Below are 21,624 nucleotides of genomic sequence, written 5' to 3' on the forward strand. Positions count from 1 at the left end.
ATTGTTGACACCATTTACATACACCGAAAAGAGTTGTGATTGATGTAATCAAAATTGTAGCCATTTGAAAGAAGGATAAAAAAAGTTCTTCGATTCTAACCCTGTAGTATCTCAGGCTGGTGATATTTTCCATTTCCCCAGATACTGCCTTAACGCCTAATTCGCCAACAATGCTATGGGCAAAACCAGCCCCAAACTCGTCCCTAGCCACCCAGTAGAAGCTTATCGCTTCTCGTGTCCAGGAGGGGGTCCTGCGCCAGGAGGAGCAAACCCAGGTGGTGGAATACCACCGGGAGGGAAGCCCTGACCAGGCGGAGGCATGCCGGGCATACCGGGGAATGCGGCACCGGGAGCCCCAGGAGCTCCGGGGGCACCTGGAGGAGGGAATGGGAAGCCACCAGGAGGAGGGAAAGGAAAACCGTTAGGAGGAATGCCCATGCCATTGGCCCCTGGGAATGGAGGCATAGGAGGCATACCTCGACCGCCGCCAGGAGGTGCTGTTTGGAGTTAGGTTCGTTCTCATCCGCGAAGATCGTAAGGAGGACTTACGAGGAAATTGTCCAGGAGGTGCGCCGGGCATTCCGGGGAATGGAGGAGGAATACCTGAAGCATGTTAGTCTTGTGTTTCCTCATGACAATTTCAGTACTTACCACCTGGGAAGCCGAAGGGAGGCGGGGGAAAGCCGTGGCCAGGCTGATTCTGAGGAAGCATGGGGTTCGCGTGGGCCTGGCCCTCGGCAGCATAAGAAGACGTGATTGAGTCGATGACAGACTGGGCCTTCTCGTGGCCAATTTCTACCGATGTTGTTAGTCGCAAGATCGCATCGCGCGTTGGAGAAGTAGCGTACGTTCGTAGTAATCGACTACATTTCGTAGATGGTTTCGGCCGCTGTTATGAGCCTTGCGCACGCTCATGGAGTCGTGCGTGAGGTAAACATCGCAGTAATCGCCTTGTAATAAGATGTCAGTCGGAGGGGTCTTTGTTGATTCGCGCGTATTGGAGGAGCTTACAGAAGACTGTGATAAGAGTCAGCAGGAGTTTTTAGATGTTGATTAGACGATTCGAGATCAAACTTACATTTGGGCATCTTGAAAGCAATGCGCGATCGCTATTATGTGAATAATTGATGAGCAATGATACAGTTATAGGTTCAGTTTAAAGCTCAGGCGCGAAAACATCTGGAAGTTGACGAGGCTGCCCCACACGTGATGGTAACGACAAGGCCAGTGCCAAGGCTACATACAATTGGCCAACTCAGGGGCACCCTCTTCCCGGTTGTGGGGCACAGCTTCGACTGGGACACCTTTCAGTTTAGACTCCAGTGCAAGCCCCTTGTGTAACTGCAGTAGAACTATCCTACGTAGCCTTTCCTCTCCAACCTACCATCTACGATACGATTCAACACTGGGAGAGGAAGACCGGATTCTCGACTACCTGACACAGCGTCCGACCACGACAATGGCTCTCCAAAAATCATTGCTACAGTATTTCTGCAGCGTTCTGCTGCTCGTCAGCTCCGTTAGCGCCCTCAAGTTCGACCTTATTGCAGGATCCAAGGAGCGCTGTGTTCGCAACTTTGTCGGAAAGGACACCCTTGTTGTGGTGACAGCGACCGTTGATGGCTTCAAGGGCGATGGCATGGTGGTGAACCTTTACGTACGTTGCGCCAGATTGAGGACAGATTGGTCTGAATTGGAAAATTAGTCTAACATGCATGATTGCAGATTCGTGATGCCGTTGGCAACGAGTATGGTCGGCCCAGGGACGTTGTTGGAGAGTCAAGAACTGTCTTTACTTCTCACGCCGACGCTGCTTTCGATGTTTGCTTTGAGAACATTGCCTCTGGCTGTACGTCTACTCGGATCCAAGCATGTCATGGATCACATGCCAAGCTCCTGTTCCTACCTAACAACATACTGACAATTCTTTAGCTCAACGACTTAACAGCCCTACCCGTCACATTGAACTCGATATCGATATTGGTGCCGATGCCAAGGATTGGTCCGCCATCCAGGCCACCGAGAAGCTTAAGCCTGTCGAGGCCGAGCTCCGCCGTATTGAGGAAATCACCAGCGAGCTTGTTACTGAGATGGAGTACCTCCGCTCCCGAGAGCAGAAGCTCCGAGATACCAATGAGAGCACCAACAACCGTGTCAAGTGGTTCGGTATTGCTACCACCTGGCTTCTCGTTGGCCTCTGGGCTTGGCAGATCATGTACCTCCGCGCATACTTCCGATCCAAGCATCTTATCTAAAAGAGTATTTTTACATGCGCATTGCCTACAACGAAGCTCATTGGTATCATAAAGAGTCGGACATTATCTAAAGACTACGAAGGAATCTTGTTGTGCAGTCCTTGGTCTGTGGATGTGGCCGTGTAAGTGGACCAAGTTCTTCAACATGTTGGCGTTGGAATTCGTGGCAGGTATATTGTTGAGATTAGAAGCAGGCTTGGTACTTGCCAGACCTAGAATATGTTTGGGGTCGAGTGTAACAAAAGTCATGAAAGAGAATAATTTAACGTTTATACATATCAATGCTAAGTACTGGTTGATATCGAAAGTGCAGAGGAGAGTTCTAATTGTGGCGCGTGCTTGGCAATATCAATTGTGGCGGAAGGTCCATTTTGGTTGGTGCGCTACCACTCATTCCGTGACTCAACTTGGGAAGGTGCTGAAGTCCGAGCTGCCCCTCCATACCCACCACCTCTTACAAGAAAGACCCCGCGATACTTGGACAGAACAAAGAAGACCACTACAACTTTCACCACCAAGGTCAAATCGAAATCATGGCCGATCTCAACCCTCCCGCGACTGCTGTTCAGGACCAGGATATTAACCCCTGGTCCGTTGAGGGAGCTCAAGGCGAGAATGGCGAAGTTGCTGCCATTGACTACGATGCCATTTGCTCGTGAGCGCCACACCCCAAACCAAACGTACCAGAGCTGGACATTGAAGCTGACAGTATATAACAAGGAAGTGGAAGACCTCAAAGATCGACCATGCGCTTCTCGAGCGATTCGAGCAAGTGACAGGTAAGAAGCCCCATCGCTGGCTCCGACGCGGCCTCTTCTTCAGCCATCGCGACTTCGACAAGATCCTCACCAAGTACGAGCACGGCGAGCCCTTCTTCCTCTACACTGGCCGCGGTCCCAGCACCGGTAGTCTTCACCTTGGCCACACAATCCCTCTCGAGTTCACAAAGTGGCTGCAAGATGTCTTTGATGTGCCCTTGGTTTTCATGTTGACGGATGACGAGAAGGCGCTGTTCAAGGACAATTTGACATTTGAGGAAACTCTGTCATATGCCATGGAGAATGCTCGAGATATTATTGCGCTTGGTTTCGACCAGAAGAAGACTTTCCTCTACAGCGATCTCAAGTACTTGAGCAACCATTTCCTCATGAACGCCTGGGAGTTCTCCAAGCTGGTCACCTTTAACCAGGTCCGTGGAGCGTTTGGCTTCGACGGGAGGTAGGTTGATGAATTGCACGTTCGACTCCAATACTGACTTGACATAGCTCCAACATCGGCAAGATTTTCTTCCCCTCGGTGCAGTGTGTCGCTGCTTTTGCGACATCATACCCCGAGATCTGGTCTGACGAGCCCGCTACTGTCCGAACAAAGGCGCTTGGCAAGATCCAGTGCTTGATTCCCATGGGTATCGACCAGGACCCTTACTTCCGACTCGTACGAGATAACGCCCATCGCATGAAGAACCCTTCACCAAAGCCTGCTTTGATTCACTCCAAGTTCCTCACTGCCCTCCAGGGCGCCGGTGGCAAGATGTCATCTTCGAACCCCAACTCGGCCATTTTCATGACCGATACTGCTAAGCAAATTAAGGTGCGCAGAAAATTAGTGACCCTGGAGAGCGAATACTGACAAAAGAACTTCCAGAACAAAATCAATAAGTTTGCCTTCAGTGGTGGCCGAGAGACACTCGAGGAGCACCGTGAGAAGGGAGGAAATCCTGATGTCGATGTGTCTTACATCTACCTTACCTACTTTGAGGATGATGATGAGAAGCTCCAGAAGGTTTATGACGACTACAAGAGCGGATCCCTTCTCACCGGTGAGCTGAAGAAGATGGCCATTGAGGCTCTCCAGCCTGTTGTCCAGAACTTCCAGGAGCGACGAGCTGCTGTCACAGATGAAGTTCTCGAGTCATTCATGAAGCCCAGAAGACTACAGTGGGCCGGAAACCCCAACCCTAAGCCCAAGGAGGATAAGAAGAAAGAGAAGGCTGAAAAGAAGCCCGAGGAAAAGAAGACCGAGCTGCCTGACCGTACGGTTGAGAAGTCCGCTTAGACATGGAGACAACAGGATATGGATTCGTTCGTATGTACGAGAAGGCGATATAAAAAGAATTATAAACAAAAATGGTGTTATTGTGTCTATGAAGTGAATCTTCTCAGCGATATGGTGCTTTCTACAGCATCGATGGTGTAAGTCATCTGCCAAACCCTGAGTGATAGAGATCCTTCCCCGGACCCACCCGCGCCGACATCGAAATTGTTATTCGGCCTCGGTTCTCAAGTTTCGGAATCTCGACGTCAACGACCGACGCCGCATTTATTTTGTTTGCCACTATTTTCCCAATTCACTTACAAACATCACCAAAGCAACCTATCGTTTAACATACCGACGACATCACATAATTATAACATAAACATAGTAGTCATGGCTTCTTTCATCTCGCGCTCGCTGCGCCCGGTCGCCGCCCGCCGCTTTGTCTCCATCCCCGTCCGACCCGTCCGACCCCTCTCTACAACCGTTTCACTGCGATCCGACAACATTTCTTCTCAGGAGTTTGAGGTTGGCGAACTTCAGGGCGCAAAGTTCAGAGTCGAGCCTCTGCGTCGAGTCGGCGAAGACGATGCCACTAAGCGAGCTCGCCTCGTCTGTACGTCGCAATACAGCATCCAAACGAAGCATTACTAACACCAGGCTCAAATAGACCAGTCACGAAAGCGCGGAACCCTCGAGTCTGATCTTCTCCTCTCCACCTTTGCAGCCGCACACCTTTCTTCCCTGTCTCCCGAGCTTCTCGACCAGTACGACCGTATTCTTGACGAGAACGATTGGGACATTTACTACTGGGCCACACAGAAGGAGGAGCTTTCTTCGACGAACCCTTCATCCGCCGACTCTCCATCTACCAACAACATCGACGCCAAGCCAACAGCCGACCAGGTTACCCGCCAGCCTCCTTCGGGCGAGTGGGCGCAGACCGTGGGTAACTTCAAGGCTGCTTACAGACCTGTGCCCTCGCGCTGGAAGGATAGTGAGATCCTCGAGAAGTTGAGGGCTCACGTGCGAAGTCGTAGCGTTGACGGTGGTGAAGGCGGTGGCATGGGCTTCATGCCTCCTCTGGGACCTGCCGAGGTCAAGAACTAAACCCTTCCTATTCGAATGAGGGATATATCGACGATTGTTTTGTAGAAGATAACGAAGTCATTGTACTATACGTCAAACACCATGTATCATCACGGCCATAGGGCCTAGAATTTTAAATCTCAAGATAGAGCATGCACAGCATTGTAAGATGCGTTGGTTAATTATCAAGAAAGAACAAGAAGATTATATATAAGTATGAGTTTTGTGCTTTCAAAACAAAATACAGTCGCTTCTTCTCTCATGCCTCCAAGGTCAAGAGAACTATATCAACGTTGTAAGATGACAACAGACACTCTCATCCCATTCCTTTTCTAATGGCACAAAGGACACAAGAACTACACATCTAAAAGAGCTTCCCAAAAACTCAGAGAGAGTAGAATCAGAAATGAACAAGTGGGCGTTGAGTGAGAAGAAAAAGGCGCATCATCTTGTCTCGTTTCGTCATCAATATCATAGGCTGTAGGATAAATAAAGCAAAAAGCAGAGGGTATCAAGCCGATTCGTTTCGTTCCATTCCAATAATTTCATCCTTCACCCGCCCCCTTCTGGTAGAATACTCCCTAGGCTCCTCAGAACCTCAATAACTGGCATATCCCTTGTTCCTGCGTTTGCCTTCTCCCTCTCCTCACGTTGTCGAAGACGCAGAGCGCTGACACTGAGGACCTTATCCGCTTCCTTGCCTGCAATCAGAACCCGCTGCTCAAGCTTATGGACGTTATCAGCGAGTTGGTCGACCTGGAACTCAAGCTTCGATTGTATGGTCCGTAGTCGTGATTCTGTTTGTGAACGGACTGCTTCAAACGACGCTTTCTCGTCTGCTAAGAATTCCCGAATTTTCCCTTCCTCGGGATCTAAAAGATCAAAGTCGGGCAACACAATAGGTCCAGTCTCTTCTGGAGTGAAAAGGGGCGGTTGTTCAGGCAGGGGTTTTCGTATTGCTTGCCATGACTTCTTTTCCTCCTGTAGTCTACAAAAGTCAGTGTAAATTCAGATTTTACTGTGGTAAATATAGCGAACCTTTTTATGTTTATCTCAAGCTGTGCCATCTTCTCATCAAGCTCCACGTTCCTGGGGTTGGGTTTTGATACTACAGGGGCCTTGGGAGGAGCATCGTCCTCTCTAGTAAACCAGTCTGAAAACTCGGACCGAGCCGCAAAGTCTTTTAGTAGTTGGTCTTGGATGGCACGAGCTGTTCAGGTCAGTGTTTGCACTCACGACGAATAATACCCAAAAGGGGTCAACTTACCACCAAGAATAGCATTAGAATTCGGTGTGCCATGACGAGGCTTCCCTGCCAATGCGCGCTCGCCACACCAGGTCAATAGTTGTTTCATACGCCGAGGTTCCGTCAAACCCTCAGCTTCTATGTGTTTGTAAAAGTCTGATGGGTTGACTTCCCGGTGGGGTATCGCTGTTGAGCCACCCTCGATTAATGAGCTCGCTCTACGTCCTCGGTTACCCAAGCTGCTTCGTCTGTTGGAGTTACCACCCTTTTTCCGCATCTCTTTGTTTCTGTTGATGATGGGGGTGTCGCTCATGGGCAGCGCAATTGTGGCGGATTGAACAGGCGCTTCTCGCTGGGGCGACTTGTCCCAGTCTGGGGGTGGTTTGTTGGACTTGGCGACACGGTTTCCGCGTTTCTTAGACGCTCCATTGGTACGAGAAGTTGTCGCTGCTGGTTGTGGTGCTGTTTCTGGTTGAGTATCGGGTGTAGGTTCTGGCCCTGATATCGTCTCCGGTTGAGGGGCGTCATCCTCTGGCTTTTCCGATCGTCGCGTGCTCCTCCTGGTCGGTTGCTTCTTGGTGGTTTTCGTCGGTGGTTCTTCTGACGCGTCCGCACTCGCTTTTTGTCTGCTACTCTTCCTTGTTGTGGGCTTTGTGGTCACGGTCGGCTCCTTCTCTGTTGGTTCCTCTTCCAATATCGTCCCATTCGTTTTTGAGCTTTTAACACCGCGTTGCTTTGTTGCAGGACGTCCCTTCGAAGATTTCTTGACTGGTTCGGGCTGCGGTTCCGGTTCTAATTCAGGTTCGTCGTCCGTCTTTCTCCTCTTGGATTTTCGCACAAATGCGAAATCATCATCATGCTCGAAATCCGTCACCGCCGCTGGATTTCCCTCGTCAGCGCGTCGTCCTTCTCGAAAGCTTTTACCGTCGTCATCAATCCACTTACCAGCGAGACGTTTGCTTAACCGTCGCTCGCGCTCGTTGCCCATGCTAATAACTTGAAGCGGCCGCCGGGTCGTCACCAAAGTCGTCATGGGTGGCACATTCGGGACTGTTGGTGATGCGATTTGAAATTCCCAGGGTCGCGATGGTGGGAAATTGTTGGTATGGTGGAGGTACTGAAACTGTCGGCTAGGGTCGAAGAGGCGCGTCACGTCGCGATATATATGTTTCGTGTAATTAAAACTGCTGCGCAAAACGCTCAGATGCTATGTAAATGTAATTCACGATGGCTCGGTTCGGCAAGAATTTAGTCGACAGAGGATTGCAGTTCGCGACGTGGTTGTGATTGTTTAAAGCACATTGCCTTGTTTACATGAGGGATGATTTACCCATATAGAGCTAAGCCTATTTAAGCCGCTTCAAGCTATCGCCCCACATCGAAACTCCTCCTGTTCTCACCAAGAGCCAGGCCCTGCAATTATCGTCAATGCCGACCCTGACAGAGTCTAAGACAAATCCTAGCAAGCCATTAAAAAACTACCTAACCTACTAAGCATTTGAATAGCAGCGGAAACAATTTTACTTGAGCGTTTTATAAACGCCTTTTGGTGGGGTTCATGCAAGATTTAAGCTGCTGTAAAGATATAGAGCAGCCTAATAAGACCGGGCCAAGACAGCATAAAATGGCTTAGAGAATCTTTGCAACGTCAAAATGACCATCTTCGGTTTTGGTTACAGTACGTTAAGTGATACCAAGGCTGGCGTCAACGGGCTCGCTCTTGGTATCAATCTTATCCCCTTTTTCAGATAAACATTCACTCAAACAATCAAAACAAAACATCTCACGAGTGCTACCTTTCTGTAGTGAGTACTTATCGTATTTCATAGTTCAACTATCGTTCATTTAAACCAAGTAACTTCTTGTTGCCTGTAGCTACTTAACAAAAAAGCGCAAAACCAATAACACCAAAGACGTTCATCTCCTAGGATCGATCCGGATGCTCAAAACGCCCCCCAGGCACAAAAACAGTTCGCCTGGCCAAACACCTTTTTGAAGTGCGCGTTCCGTGTGCCTTGCCAGAATAAATACTTACGTACAAGTTAAAAATTGTAACGGCGCCACCTCTAGTAAGAAACGCCAACAGGAAGGCGTCCCTGCTCAAACAAGAGTGACAGGTTGGCTCCAAACGACCCAACAAGCTAAGCTCTTGGTTTCAGACATCGTCCCCGTCTGAACGCTATGTTGCCTCTGATCAAATGTTGTACAGCCCAAATGTGAAGTGAAGATAGGAGCTGGCAGGCCCCGGAACGGCAAACCCTGCAACCCTGTGTATATGCTTATAATGATATCTGCCTCGGAAAGGCTAATCGCCTTGTGATTGAGGAAAAAAGGGATCGTCAAGTACCTCCATCATGCGACTTGGTGAAGACATGTCTGCTTGCTCCACCTTGATTTGTTGACTTGGCTGGGGCTTTATCTCGTTCTATGAGAATCGCCTCTGGACACCTTGCCCAGCCATGACTTGCTGGTTGGACATGGGTGCTGCCATGCCATAAGGATTCATTTGGGGGTTGTAAGGCTCCACAACCTGTGACATAAAAGCACCGTGTATCCCTTGTTGCTGGGTTACAGGGCAGTCCTTATGAGCAAGAAGGAGGGTTTTCAGGTTGACGACCTCCTCCCTTAGCTGGGTAATCTGAGCCGTCAGAGCATCGTTCTCAGTGCTGAACATCTCGACCTTGGTCTGAAGATTAGCCAGCCACTGCTTCTTCCTTTGGCGACATTTGAGAGCCGCAACGCTGAAGTTAATTAGTAATGGTTCTCAGATACTGCAAGGGCTGAAGGATACATACCGGTTGCGCTCAAGGAAGTTCTTTCGCTTCTCCTCATCAGTCATCTTTGACTTTCCGCTACCGTCTTCATACTTCATCTTAGATTCGTCATCAGACATCATATCCATGTCCATATCCATAGAATTCGTCTTTGACTTCTTGTGGGCAGGTGTCTTTGATGGAGGTTCGTCGGCCTTCCTTCGACCATTGGTCGCGGGAGGGTTCTTCTTGCCACGACCTCGAGTGTTGGGACGAGCTTGCTCACTCTCATCCGACATCATGCTGCCCTCGCTCATACCGCGACCGGAGCCGACAGAGCCGCCGTTGATACTTGACATTTGTGGTGAAGTGTTCATGTTCTGAGGCGCAACAGGGGCAGGGTGTGCGTGGCCAGAAGCACCTGCCGTCACAGCGAATTGGTTTCCGTTCTGAGCACCGTTTCTACCCTGGGCCAGCATGAATAGGCCGTTTGCAGCGTCGTTATCGTGAGGGTCGAAGGGGCCCGACGCAGGCTTCGCTTCGGTTTTGATGTTGGAAGCACCGTTTGGCATTTCCTGGGGTTGAGAAGTGACAGAAGGTTGCTGAGGAGGTTGCTGGGGTTGGGAGGCTGGTTGTGCTTGGGATCGTGGAACAGCACCGTTCTGATCGCGTTTAGCGGCGGCACTGATAGCAGTTCTATGGAAATCAAGAGTGCTAGGTGTGGCTCCTCCACTGGCAAGTTGGGCAAAAAGTGCTTGAGAATTAGGACTTGGGGCAGGGAACATAGAACCACTGCCACCTGGTGTTAACCCTGTCCTCAACGAGGACTCGTTGGGAGTAGGAAATCCGCCACGTAGATGATGTGTGTCGCCAAAGTAATCGTTCGCTGGACCGGAAAGCATTGCAGGGCTTAGAGGGCCAGTACGCAATGAGCCACCTCCCCAGTTGAATGGTGTCGCGTTGCTTCCGGGTAGTAGTGAAGATGGTGATGTCAATGCAGCAACTGAAGGCAGCTTTGTTCCTCCTGGTGTCTCTGGAGCGCCCCCGAAGGACTGCTCGAATGGATTGGGCTCCAGACTGAGAGATCCGCCGGCCTGGACCGCGAAGTAGTCGGGAGTGTTGCCTTGTTGTTGGCCGGGTCGAGGAGGAGGCGCAAGGGGTTTGGCTTGTTCGGCATTGGCAGCCTCTGTCTTGATGGGTGGATCGGCTGCCCTGGCGTCGGTCGTGGTATCTGCAGCAAGGCAAGATGTGAGCAAGTGTCACAACAAATTGACGTAGAAGGAGTAGGATAGACGATGACGGAGGACGAGGAACGGAGAAGGAAAGCGATGACGAAAGAGGATGAAGAAGAAGAAAGGATAGGGACAATCAAGAACGATGACGAGTATACGTCATGACAGCGGAAGCGGATAAAGTAAAGAGCAGATATGTATGTGTGCAGTCGAAGAAAGGAATGGGAATTGGAGTACAAGAGGAATATTCAAAGAACATACCAGGTCGAGGAGAGCTGTTGGACTGCTTGGGGGACTTCGACTCACCTCCAGCAGAGGCTTCAGTTGTAGTCCCCATGATGACGATGATGTATTATATTCTGGGGCGGGCGGCAAGGTTGAGTACTGTATTGGACTGGACTGGAAGTGTGGGGTGGGTGGCAGTAAGAGCAACGAGGATGGAGGAAGACAAAAAGTCAAATGAGGTCAGAGGCAAAGAAGAAACAGAAAAGCAGCGCGGCAGCCGTCTGCGACTCTTACTACAGGACGGGACGGTTTAAAGAATAGACCGGGGGCGAAGACTGTTTTTCGACAAGTCAACAGCGCGAACAGCGCAAAGCAATATGCTCCGAAACCTCTCCAACCAAGAGAAAAAACGCTCCAAGCCTTGATGCTCGAGCGTGGATGGTATAAGAGAAAATTGCTTGAGACTCGACAATACTCGGTGGGCAGACGTGGTCAAGAGGCGCGCGTCTCTCAAGACAATCAAGAGACAAAACTAAGCGAAAGATGGGTTGAGAATTAGGGGATATGGAAAAACAGACGCGAAAAGCGTTTGCAGTGGAGTTGAGGCTCGTGCCTATCGAAAATAAAATGATACGATAGACTCAGATAGAGATTCGCGCTCCGTTTCGAATATCGACAAAGCGGGCGCTGCTTTGCTTGCGGGATTGCGTCGATGGACGAGGATTGTGAAAGGATTAGATTGAGAAAAAGACGTCAGAGATGACGTTGTGGGCAGCGAGAGAAAAAGTAGGCGCAGAAAAAAAAGGCGGCGGCGGCTGGGCTCCTGAAAGTAGTCAAAGCCTGGGGGGCGAAAATAAAGGAAAGGACTGCCCGTACAGAGGGGACGCTAAACCGGCTGACAAAACCCACTGCTCCTACCCTCACCTTCACACACCCAGTCTAGTATGTATACTGTGTGCACTGTATTCCGGATTGCATCGTTCGATCCTTACCATCCAAAAAGGTCCGGGGAACCAACCAGACGCCTCAGTTTGGTGAGAATCACTCTTGTCATCTAGGTAGTTGACTTTCAGGAGGTAGAGGCTAAGGAGGGGGAGGGCAATGCTTTACTGATTGAAGAACCTTGTAAGAAACAGAAGAGCCATGGAAGAGCACCAGAAGCAGAGTCGATCGTGATTCTCGGATAGCATCCTTCGAATCGGTTTCCAGTCACGCCGAACACTGACCGTATCGCACACAATTGAATGATGCAAATCGTATACAACGGACCCCGGTTGCAATTGATATCATATTGGGCTTGAAGTTAACAAGAAACAATCTCCGAATGAGAACCGGTCGCAATTACCTTGAACAGATCCATTGGCCCAACTATCAGGAAACTTTGAAATGAGATATCAGACGTTTGACACTGTGCGGACACAAGAGTTTTCCTTGACTCCACACCCCATTTCCAGCAGGAGCCATTTGGAGTGTGTGGGCCTTTCCACCGTCATTTCCACTATTCAAAAGCCAATTGGCTTGCTTCACGTCGCGATGACGCAAGGAGGTGCCTTGTTCGACCTCATTCTGAGAACGACAACAATTCCTTCTACCCTCGCTCAGTCTTGGAAGGCATTCACAGCCAGCCTGGCCTGGTCGTGGATCGCACCGTTTCCCTCCAGCTCAGTTCCCTGATTAATCCCGACTATTCCACTGTTTCAGTCGTGATCCAGATCCAGATTGCAACACAATTAAGTACTGCTAACCTACTATAGCTACATATGCAGCAATCAAGCTATCACTGATGACTTTGAGGAACACCCCCATCAACAAATAGCTATGCAGCAATAACAAGCTCATGGCTCATGCAACTGATGCTTAAAAGCTGGTGCAAAAGCTCCGTGCTGCTGGAACTTTATGATGAGGCTGGAGCATGACCCCCGCTTCTTGTTTGACATCTACAATACGGTCAATTACCTGCCTTTACATATGGCAACGAAATCAATCAGAAGTCCCATTTTTGTATCAATCTCCTTGCTTTTTGTTGGATATCCTCAATAAGTCCTGTCTGTAACCCATCTACCATTCATGCGCACAAGTAGGTCGACTCACGGCCCCCCTCGGCAATGGATTTATAATTCCAGTGTTGTTGAGGGATCGTCGTCGGTTGCGACACCCCAGCACGTAGACGCATTTCGCTTCCTGTAGAAAGCAAAAAAACGGGCTTCATTCAACGTCGTCTCGCTGCTGCAAGCCCTTTTTGGTACAAACACAGCTTTGACCGACTCTCTTACCCATGCGGCCATGCCTCCCCTGGCTGGTGCCCATACACAAGTACTGTTTTCGAAAGTCTCGATATGTACCGGGGGCTTTTCTCCTCCTGCCAGTCTTGAATCTTGATGACCGACCCGACCCCTTTTGTTAGTGGCGGCCTGGCAAGAAACCTCCGTCTTCTTCACTCCATCAATTTCATACTGGCTCTTGACTGGATCTATCCTCGTTTTTTACAGAGTATGTACAAATCGAGGCTTTACGCTAAAAGCCAACCCCCTGAATTGTATCCTCAATTCAATCTGGCCATTCACAAACGATTGCATATGTTCACGCACGAGTGTGCGTTGTCTCGTGATCATATATTCGGCTTTACTCAATATCGATCGCCATCTTAATCTTTGATGGTGTCTACGGCACTCAAGATCCATCCCAGGAGAGATCTGACAAATGTCTTTTGTCGCTGGCGTGGGGATGAGCTTGTATCAAGTCAACCAAAGGGAAACCAGAAACAAGACAAGCTTGGTAATATCAGGGAAAACTTGGTCCGTCCGACACGGAGCAAGCACAGTGTCACCTCGGATGTACAGACACGCATCGAGCCAGACACTGTGTCAACACTCGATACGACGATAATACAAAGGAAGCACAACATGACTTGCTTATGACGTCAGGCTTGACCATTCGCAGGATAGAGATAAGCAATCTTTATTGTTGAATGTCTTCCCTCTGCTCAGCAATTGCCAGTTGTTTCAAGAGGAATGTAGGTCATCAGAAACTGGTATTGAGTGCGCCATGTATAGACTAGAAGAACAGGCCGATTCCCTTGTTCAAGCATTCAGCAGACGCACTCATTAGTTGCTCTCACACTGACTTCTTATCTGTTCATCTGAAATGCCGGCCGTCACTGGCCGTCTATGTTACCGTTTGCTGGGGCACAGCTTACAAGGCACAGACGGTTACTACCTTGGTCTCTGTCTCGAACCTGTAGTCCAATTACCTCTGATCCCCGGATCAGATCAGATCCACGTCGGCAAGCTAGGCCACCGTTCCGTTCAAGCCGTGCCTTGTCGTGCATTTCTAAGCGTGCATTTCCAAGCTTTTCCATCTTGTTAAAGTACCAGGCTAAACTGACTGGTGTCGATCGATGCATGTACAATAGTACTTTGAAGGGGGACGAACGGTGCTGTGGTAAAGTGGCCATCCCGCTTGTTTCTCCGGCCAATATAACCGTCAGTAGAAGCTCAACAAAACACAGACTTGGTATCGCATCTCATGGGCAATTGGGATCCTCTCCTGGTATCCATGCTGTGAATTGCTTCCCCCCGCAAGCACCAGGAACAAGACCCGCCCAGTCTTGGATTATGACGCAAGACCAGCCAGCACAGACAGCATAACTCAGACAGTCAATTAATCTAGACCAATCTGACATCTCTAGAAACTTGGAAACTTAAACTCGACGCCAAGTTTAATATCACGAGATGGGTCCAAGACTCTGAGCTGAGGTGCTTGTCTCCGCCCCAGTTCAGATTATCTTGCTTGGGTCCGAGTCGGAAACAACAATCTTGAAGCATTGTAGCAGAGCCGCGCTTCACCAAACTTTAATGCCCCATGTCATTTACATGACGTTTAAGTGGACTCGGCCGAGCGACATACCATTCCAGCAATCCGACAACACCACATTGTGTACCTCCAGCATCTGGTATCATCAATTTGGTCTACCACTTTCTAAATCCCGGTGGTAGGCTCCAAAATACCCGCAAGGCAGGCTGGTCGCTGGCGCGTCGGTCCGTCTTGACACCGCCCTTGAATTCCTTCCGTCTCACAAGGGGATCGGTTGTTCAATGGTAATCGAGATCTAAATGGGATATGATCGAGATTCGGTGTACAACCCGTGCTGGGCAAGAAAGGAGGGTGGTGTACAGTGTCTGGTCGCGCCAAGCCTTAAACGGCTTTGCATCTTGAGTTGTCATCGTGGCCTCGCATTGAGTACGTCCACATGTAGTAATATTGCTGTGATTCTGACGCACCAAAGCATAGTGAGATAATATGAGAGGTGCAGTCTAATTAGCTCACGTTGTTTAATTTGACCCAGAGCTACGGAACATGATGGTCGTTTAGATATGTGAGCTGTTACACCTGCCTGTGAGGTTACCCTAAACCAGCCGCGGTGATAACTGTCGAGCACTATTCGTAATGACTGACTGGGAACATGTCGAACTATAACATATTGGATCAAACTAAATAAACGAACACTACATAGGGAACTTGAGCGTTGCTTATTACACATGGCTGTTCTCCAGTTCCATGTTACGTGACTTCAGCCAGTACAGCAGCCAAATCGGCCGAGAAGTCGTTTTCATTGAAACAATAGGGATTAATTCCAGGGATACTCGAATACTACTACTACTACAATACTAGAAGTATAGTAAACAGTTGGATGTACAGACAAATTGAGGTCTCCTCGTGCAACATATGAACGGTTGTTCATGCGTATAATTCCTCACGATGATCGACTTGGTAGGGCTGAAAAAGCATCGTGTTTATTCTCGTCTTATTCCCTAAACAGCTCACCATCCGATTCGCCACCCATCTCCATTGCCATGAAACTGTAACTCAACAACAAAGATCAAGAGCCTGCAAATGGTGCCTGTTTCAAAACCAACGAGATATCTGAATCTCCCCCATCAGCCCTTCACCGCGTATGGCGAACTGGCACAAACAATGAACCGGACTTTGATTTGACATACAGTTCGAGAGCCCAGCACGTAAAGCGACACCGATATGGGCTGTGCAGGACTGCATTGGATTCGAAGTCGGGGACATATCAACAATATCAGATCGCTAAAGATTGAGGATAACGCTCAGAATTTGCGACATCTTCAGAACCATACACAATTTGCAAGGACTCTAAACCAGATACCCAACATAAAAAAAAAGCTGCATAGCGAAACAACCTAAGGAGATCAGAGTTCCATGGCTGATGTAGCTAAGAAATGTTGATGCTAGCCCAATGAATACCAAAATTGTGTAAGCCGGTTCTTTGGGGCATCATGCCAGTTATATCGCTTCTTTCAGACGCCAAACCTCTATCAAGCAAAGCATCAGAATCGTCGCGTGCGAAAAAAGCGCCGTTCAGATAACCACCTGCCTACATAACAAACATAAGTCACTTAATATCACGCCATGTTCAGATCTCAATCTTCGACAATCGTCTGATAGATGCACGGAGAGACAAATTCTCAATGGCGTTGAGATTTCATTGAGCTCAGCTTCCTATCTGGCTACCTAGGTGTTTCAATTACCCCCAACGGTTAAACCTGGACGAAATCATTTCCTATATCGATCGCCGTTTTCATTACTAGCCCGTCAGTTATATGCCGTTTGTCGATAACACCCGCCAGAATACCATGCAGAGATGACATTCTCCGAACAACAACATCGCACCATGATGGCATTTACCAGCCTCCATCATCACCGCCAACGGTCTGAACAGTAGCGCTGTCATCAGCTCCCCATCCGTCGCCACCGCCATCGGCCTCTTCAGCCGGGGGAGCCTTGCACCGGACCTTGGTGTGCCCGTACTCCTGGCAGTTGGAGCACTGGACCTTGCTCCCTACATGCTAGTTAGCTACGAGAATTGACAACTTGAACCAAGAATGACTTACAATCTCTTGGCAGAGGGCACTCCTTGCTGAAGTGACCGACCTGGTCGCAGTTGCGGCAGGTCACAGTTGACATGTCTCGGGGCTGGTCACATTCCTTGGAGATGTGTCCCTCTTGGCCACAGTTTCGGCAGGCACGACCACCACCCTGAGGGCAGTCCTTGGCGAAGTGTCCAACTACAACAATTAGGAGCCGACTGATGAATGTATACAAGATGAACATACCTTCATTGCACTTGCGGCATTCGACGTTCGCCGGGTTGGGAGGCTCCTCGCAGTCAGCGACCTTGTGGCCGGATTGACTATGGAAATCAGCTGCTGTCGGATATCAGATCAGTTGCTAGAAATACTTACCCGCAGTTCTTGCAAGCATTCTTGTCAACGCGGGGTTCGGGACCTGAGAAGTCAGCATCAAACCAGTCGGCTGGGGACTGTAGGCCCAACTTACAGTCTCGGACACGATGACCATCAGCGCCGCAGTTGTAGCATGCGATCTTGGGTGCGTCGGCGCGTTCCATCTTCTCCTGAGTGCAATATTTTGAGATGTGACCCAGCTCCTTGCAGTTAGAGCAAAGAGGGAGACCTCGGTCCACAATCTCGCCAGCGTCGTCCAGGCGCTCGAGGATTTCCTCCCGGTTCTTGGGCCACCCCTCAATCTCCCGGGGACGGTCGGCCTGTTCGGTGAAACGGTAGGAAACAGTGTACTTCTTGTCGACATTGCCCTGAAGATCCATGTTGGTGAAGACCTGAACAAGGGTTCGCTCAGTGGAAATGAGCCAGAGACCAATGCCATTGTCGATGAAAGCCTCCTGAAGTTGGCGGTAGGTAATTTCGCCATGCATAGACTTAATGTACTCATTCACAGCTTCTTTGGCGTCGTCGACATCTCGTTCGGCAACTGCCGCCTTGATCTTCTGCCAAGCAGTCTCGGGGTCCACGTCGGCAATGTGATCACGGTTGATCTTGCGAGGCTTCTCGCAGTTCTTGCGGAAGTGGCCTATATATGTAAGCTCAGAATCATAAACGTATCAGTGAAACAAACCTTCTTCACCACAGTTCTCGCAGACCATGGCTGGAGCCTCGGGACAATCCTTGCGCATGTGACCTTCCTTCTTGCAATAGCGGCATGTCATCTCCTGGGGGTTAGGACACTCGGCACGACGGTGACTGCGGTGCATTAGATGGTGTATTTTCTGTGATGGATTGATTCCTTACCCGGTTTCGCCGCAACCAAAACACTTGTCGTCGCCACCAGGCTGGCCGTCTCCAAGGCCTTCGGCGCCATCAAACCCAGTACTGCCAAATCCAGCATCGTTGGTGAAATCGTTGCTAGTAAGGTCAACTGGGATGTTTAAGACCACCACGTCTCACAAGAGATATACATACTTGTTGTGGCCATCATCACCATAGCCGTTGGCAGAGCCACCTTGATCGTTACCCCAATCAGCCATGATGGTTTAGTTGGGATGAAAGGTACTCGTGCGAAAGGAGTCAGACTGCGTGTGCGTTAGAAAGATTAAAAGAGCCGCCCAAGTTGCAAAACAAAAAGTGAAAAAGCGACACAGTATAGGAAAATAGAAGGAGATGCAGAAAGAAAAAGAAGGTATGTGATCGAGGGATCATGGCCTGTCTGGCCTGAAAGAAAGGTCGTGAAGTAAAGACAACCTCCACAGGCTCGAGAGTGGTAGGTACCACAACCCCAAACAGCAGTACCAACTTCAATGCGCTGATCTTCTGAATGCGCAATAGGGAGAAAGAAGAGGGAAAAGAGTAAGTGTGCACATACGTTGAGAATTGAGGATCAGATTGATCGGGCTGCTTGGGACCCAGATAGGTAATTGCAGCGGATGCCTGCAGTTGTTGGTGCGAAATGCGGGAACGAATGACGATAGGTAGAAGAATAACCTCTGCTCAAGTTTCGCTCAACAATGGCAACAAGGCACGATAGATATGTGCTTGATACAGAGTGTTGAGGAAAGAAAGCGTGCGGGCGAGGAAGGGAAGAGAAGAAGAAGGGAAGAGGGGGAGATGAGAGGCAGGAAATATAACCTAAGGAAGGAAATAAAAACAGTGAATCACTGTTGCCTGGAGTGATCGCGTTGGAGACGAGTACGCGTGTGATTCTAAGAGAGCAGGTGAAGCCAAGGCAGGAAGGAGAAGGCTGCCGGGTGCTCCCAGCTGGCAGTCACTTTGTCGCAGTGCAGGCATAATATGCGAGAGCAACTACCTGTTATACAAAGCACAGACTTCAAGCAAATGATAAGAATAAAGAAAGGATAGTTACCGTCAAAGGAATAAGTTAAATCACAAAGGCATAATTGCATTTAGTTTACAGGAGGTTGTATATACTTAGCCAAGCTAGTTCAATCAATAAGCCTATATTAACAGATATACTTATCACACTTCCTTTACAAATAAATAAACCATTAGACTAATAATATTAATATATAGTATATTAAAGAATTATACTTAGAGATACTTAAGTGTCAAGCAATAGGCTATACAAGGAAGTTTTATTATCCCTTTATTATTTATCTCATATTTCAGATGCACATATCCGGCATGTCGAACTGCGAAGATAGGAAAGTTACTCTATCCGAGACATATATTTAATTAAAGAACCATTAAGCAAGGATGTTCCAATAGACTACCTATTGACTGAAGCACTAAGTTGTCTTAAAGTTCTAGTGTGATACCAGAACACAGATCATTACCTGGCAAACGGTAAACCTGAGGTTTCAGACACAATCAACCAACCACAAAACAGTATCGGCATTTACTCCCGACCCCGGAAAACGCATCTCCACAAACGCACATGGAAGGCAGCCCAGAATTCTAGAACCAGGATTGCGGTCCTATCGGCGGACATTTCCGCTCACGAGACCACAAAGTCCAGAAGCCAGGAGTAACAAAGGTCAACCTATCGCAACCATGCATATTAGAGCCCAACGAGCAATCGTCCTTTGTCGGATTGGCCCGATGTTGCCCGCTGTCCGTTTCCGACCCGTACAGTACCTAGAGTACAGACCCGAGCCGTGGGTAGGTACCTAGGTCGCAACCCGTTCCCCCACCGTTGGTTAGATTACCAATGATCATATGTCAGCCGAAACCAAAGTGTTGGTATAGGACAAAAGAGAGAAAAAAAGTAGAGACGTGAAATTATAGAATGAGCGGAAGGGCCGAGTCATACGGTTGACATGCAATATGGTCAATCTGAGATTATGAATTTCTTGCATCTCCGGGGAGCGTAATTACTAGCCAGGAGATAGTCATTCTTAGAGGTTGCTTTGTTATCAACTTATCAGTAACTGCACCACATCTTTGTTACCACTGCAGCATCCATGAGGAAACGCAATGCTGCGGGTGTGCTCCGCGCCTCCGCAGTCGGAATAAGGGCCCTTGAAATCCATGGGCTGGAAACCCCCGCCGTGGAAAAGCAAAAGGCGACCCCGCAATACTGATATCAGATGTAATACCGTCCATCTGATAGTCATACCACACGGTACAATTGCTGGCATATTAGCGTGGATCGTACAGTTAAAAAAGAATCCCACACGGAGCCGCTGTTTGCATTTGACTAATAGGATCCGGTACATACTACCAACGGCATCCGAGTCAAAAGTCAGGGCCTAACGTTACCATCATATCTTAAAAACGTCCAGTCCCTCGTACAACCTTTTTTACTTTTTTTTACTTTTTCGCTCCCTAGGATCTCATTCATTTTATTGTCTTATTGTCCACGATACTATACCACAATGGCGCCCGCGACCATCACGATCGATAACAGCGACGACTTCGTCATGCCTGTCACAAAGTCTGCTCAGTCTATATCGCCACCCAAGCGAACACTTCTTCTGGCACCTCCCTCTCTCGCTGCCAACGCGGACGCCTTGTCAACCGTCCTCGCGGATTATGACCGCTCCATTACCGACCTCCAGATGTTAGACCGTCTATCCGTGGGATTGGTCACCCTGCCTTCCTCTACCTACGACCTCGTCCTTGTCCTCTCCGATGCGTCTTCCAAGCTGGACGAGTCCCTCACACTGATGAACCGAACCGTTCTGGGCCCGGTTGCTGAATCTTTGAAGCCCAGCGGCCGCCTACAGTCCCAAAATGGTAACAATTTGGAGGAGCCAACTTTGTCAAAGGAAGCAGTCCTGGCTGGCCTTGTGTCGTCGCATGGCGGCTTTGAGAAGCCCGACTATGGCGACAATGATGGAGCCGTCACATTGAAGTTCGGCAAGAAGAAGACTCAGCCTGCTCCTTTGGCAGATGGCTCTGTTCCGCTCAACCTCAAGAGGAAGCCTGTGGAGGCCACTCCCAAGCCTGTGGTTCCCGCTGGTGTTGGTTTCATCGATTTGGAAGACGACCTCGATGATGATGACTTGATTGATGAGGATACTCTTATGAATGAGGAGGATCTTGCCCGTCCTATTGATATCCGTGAGTTCCTCTGCAAACTTGTGCACAAGAAGACTTGATTCTAACACCTCAATAGCTGCTGAATGCCTGCCAAAGGCCGGCAAGCGTCGCCGTGCATGCAAAGACTGCAGTTGCGGTCTTGCCGAGCGCCTTGCCGCCGAAGACGCTGACAAGCGTGCCACAGCCGACAAGCAACTCGAGAGCATCAAGCTCGCAACCGACGACCTGGCCGAGATCGACTTCACAGTACAGGGCAAGGTTGGCTCGTGTGGCAACTGCTCACTTGGCGACGCTTTCCGATGTGATGGATGTCCTTATATCGGCCTTCCACCCTTCAAGCCAGGCGAAGAGGTCCGGTTGCTCAACAACGATGTGCAACTGTAAATTGGTACACTTTCTTTTTCAGGGACGAGGGCGCAGCACTGCAGGCGTATACACAAAATTTACTGGATG

The 21,624-nt window shown here is 49.2% G+C and overlaps 8 protein-coding genes across 8 annotated transcripts; 4 read left to right on the top strand and 4 right to left on the bottom strand.

The window, feature by feature from the left end:
- Positions 1–222: 222 nt before the first annotated feature.
- Positions 223–1,088, bottom strand: FSST1_005964 (U1 small nuclear ribonucleoprotein C; the record flags this gene model as incomplete). The annotated part of the gene is made up of 6 exons (XM_083232288.1): positions 223–497; positions 550–603; positions 652–795; positions 849–950; positions 1,012–1,017; positions 1,079–1,088. 6 exons carry the CDS (start codon positions 1,086–1,088, stop codon positions 223–225), a joined length of 591 nt encoding a protein of 196 aa, XP_083089394.1.
- Positions 1,089–1,459: 371 nt separating this feature from the next.
- Positions 1,460–2,255, top strand: FSST1_005965 (emp24/gp25L/p24 family/GOLD-domain-containing protein; the record flags this gene model as incomplete). The annotated part of the gene is made up of 3 exons (XM_083232289.1): positions 1,460–1,657; positions 1,726–1,849; positions 1,933–2,255. 3 exons carry the CDS (start codon positions 1,460–1,462, stop codon positions 2,253–2,255), a joined length of 645 nt encoding a protein of 214 aa, XP_083089395.1.
- A 533-nt stretch (positions 2,256–2,788) lies between these two features.
- Positions 2,789–4,310, top strand: FSST1_005966 (tryptophan--tRNA ligase WRS1; the record flags this gene model as incomplete). Its single annotated transcript, XM_083232290.1, has 4 exons — positions 2,789–2,910; positions 2,976–3,473; positions 3,521–3,845; positions 3,900–4,310. The coding sequence occupies 4 exons, from the start codon at positions 2,789–2,791 to the stop codon at positions 4,308–4,310; spliced, it is 1,356 nt and encodes a 451-aa protein (XP_083089396.1).
- Positions 4,311–4,682: 372 nt separating this feature from the next.
- Positions 4,683–5,399, top strand: FSST1_005967 (succinate dehydrogenase assembly factor SDH5; the record flags this gene model as incomplete). Its single annotated transcript, XM_083232291.1, has 2 exons — positions 4,683–4,905; positions 4,960–5,399. The coding sequence occupies 2 exons, from the start codon at positions 4,683–4,685 to the stop codon at positions 5,397–5,399; spliced, it is 663 nt and encodes a 220-aa protein (XP_083089397.1).
- Positions 5,400–5,930: 531 nt separating this feature from the next.
- FSST1_005968 (Mis12-Mtw1 protein family-domain-containing protein) lies at positions 5,931–7,657 on the bottom strand (the record flags this gene model as incomplete). The annotated part of the gene is made up of 3 exons (XM_083232292.1): positions 5,931–6,366; positions 6,417–6,588; positions 6,646–7,657. The coding sequence occupies 3 exons, from the start codon at positions 7,655–7,657 to the stop codon at positions 5,931–5,933; spliced, it is 1,620 nt and encodes a 539-aa protein (XP_083089398.1).
- A 1,392-nt stretch (positions 7,658–9,049) lies between these two features.
- Positions 9,050–10,946, bottom strand: FSST1_005969 (Aft1 HRA domain-containing protein; the record flags this gene model as incomplete). The annotated part of the gene is made up of 3 exons (XM_083232293.1): positions 9,050–9,365; positions 9,420–10,608; positions 10,871–10,946. The coding sequence occupies 3 exons, from the start codon at positions 10,944–10,946 to the stop codon at positions 9,050–9,052; spliced, it is 1,581 nt and encodes a 526-aa protein (XP_083089399.1).
- Positions 10,947–16,542: 5,596 nt separating this feature from the next.
- On the bottom strand, positions 16,543–18,200 carry FSST1_005970 (uncharacterized protein; the record flags this gene model as incomplete). The annotated part of the gene is made up of 8 exons (XM_083232294.1): positions 16,543–16,700; positions 16,753–16,926; positions 16,975–17,051; positions 17,104–17,146; positions 17,198–17,746; positions 17,792–17,916; positions 17,965–18,078; positions 18,136–18,200. 8 exons carry the CDS (start codon positions 18,198–18,200, stop codon positions 16,543–16,545), a joined length of 1,305 nt encoding a protein of 434 aa, XP_083089400.1.
- A 2,304-nt stretch (positions 18,201–20,504) lies between these two features.
- Positions 20,505–21,555, top strand: FSST1_005971 (electron carrier DRE2; the record flags this gene model as incomplete). The annotated part of the gene is made up of 2 exons (XM_083232295.1): positions 20,505–21,192; positions 21,248–21,555. 2 exons carry the CDS (start codon positions 20,505–20,507, stop codon positions 21,553–21,555), a joined length of 996 nt encoding a protein of 331 aa, XP_083089401.1.
- Positions 21,556–21,624: the final 69 nt, after the last annotated feature.

This window comes from Fusarium sambucinum, chromosome I, assembly GCF_050947815.1.
Source record: "Fusarium sambucinum isolate potato_lamoka chromosome I, whole genome shotgun sequence".
NCBI lineage: Eukaryota > Fungi > Ascomycota > Sordariomycetes > Hypocreales > Nectriaceae > Fusarium > Fusarium sambucinum.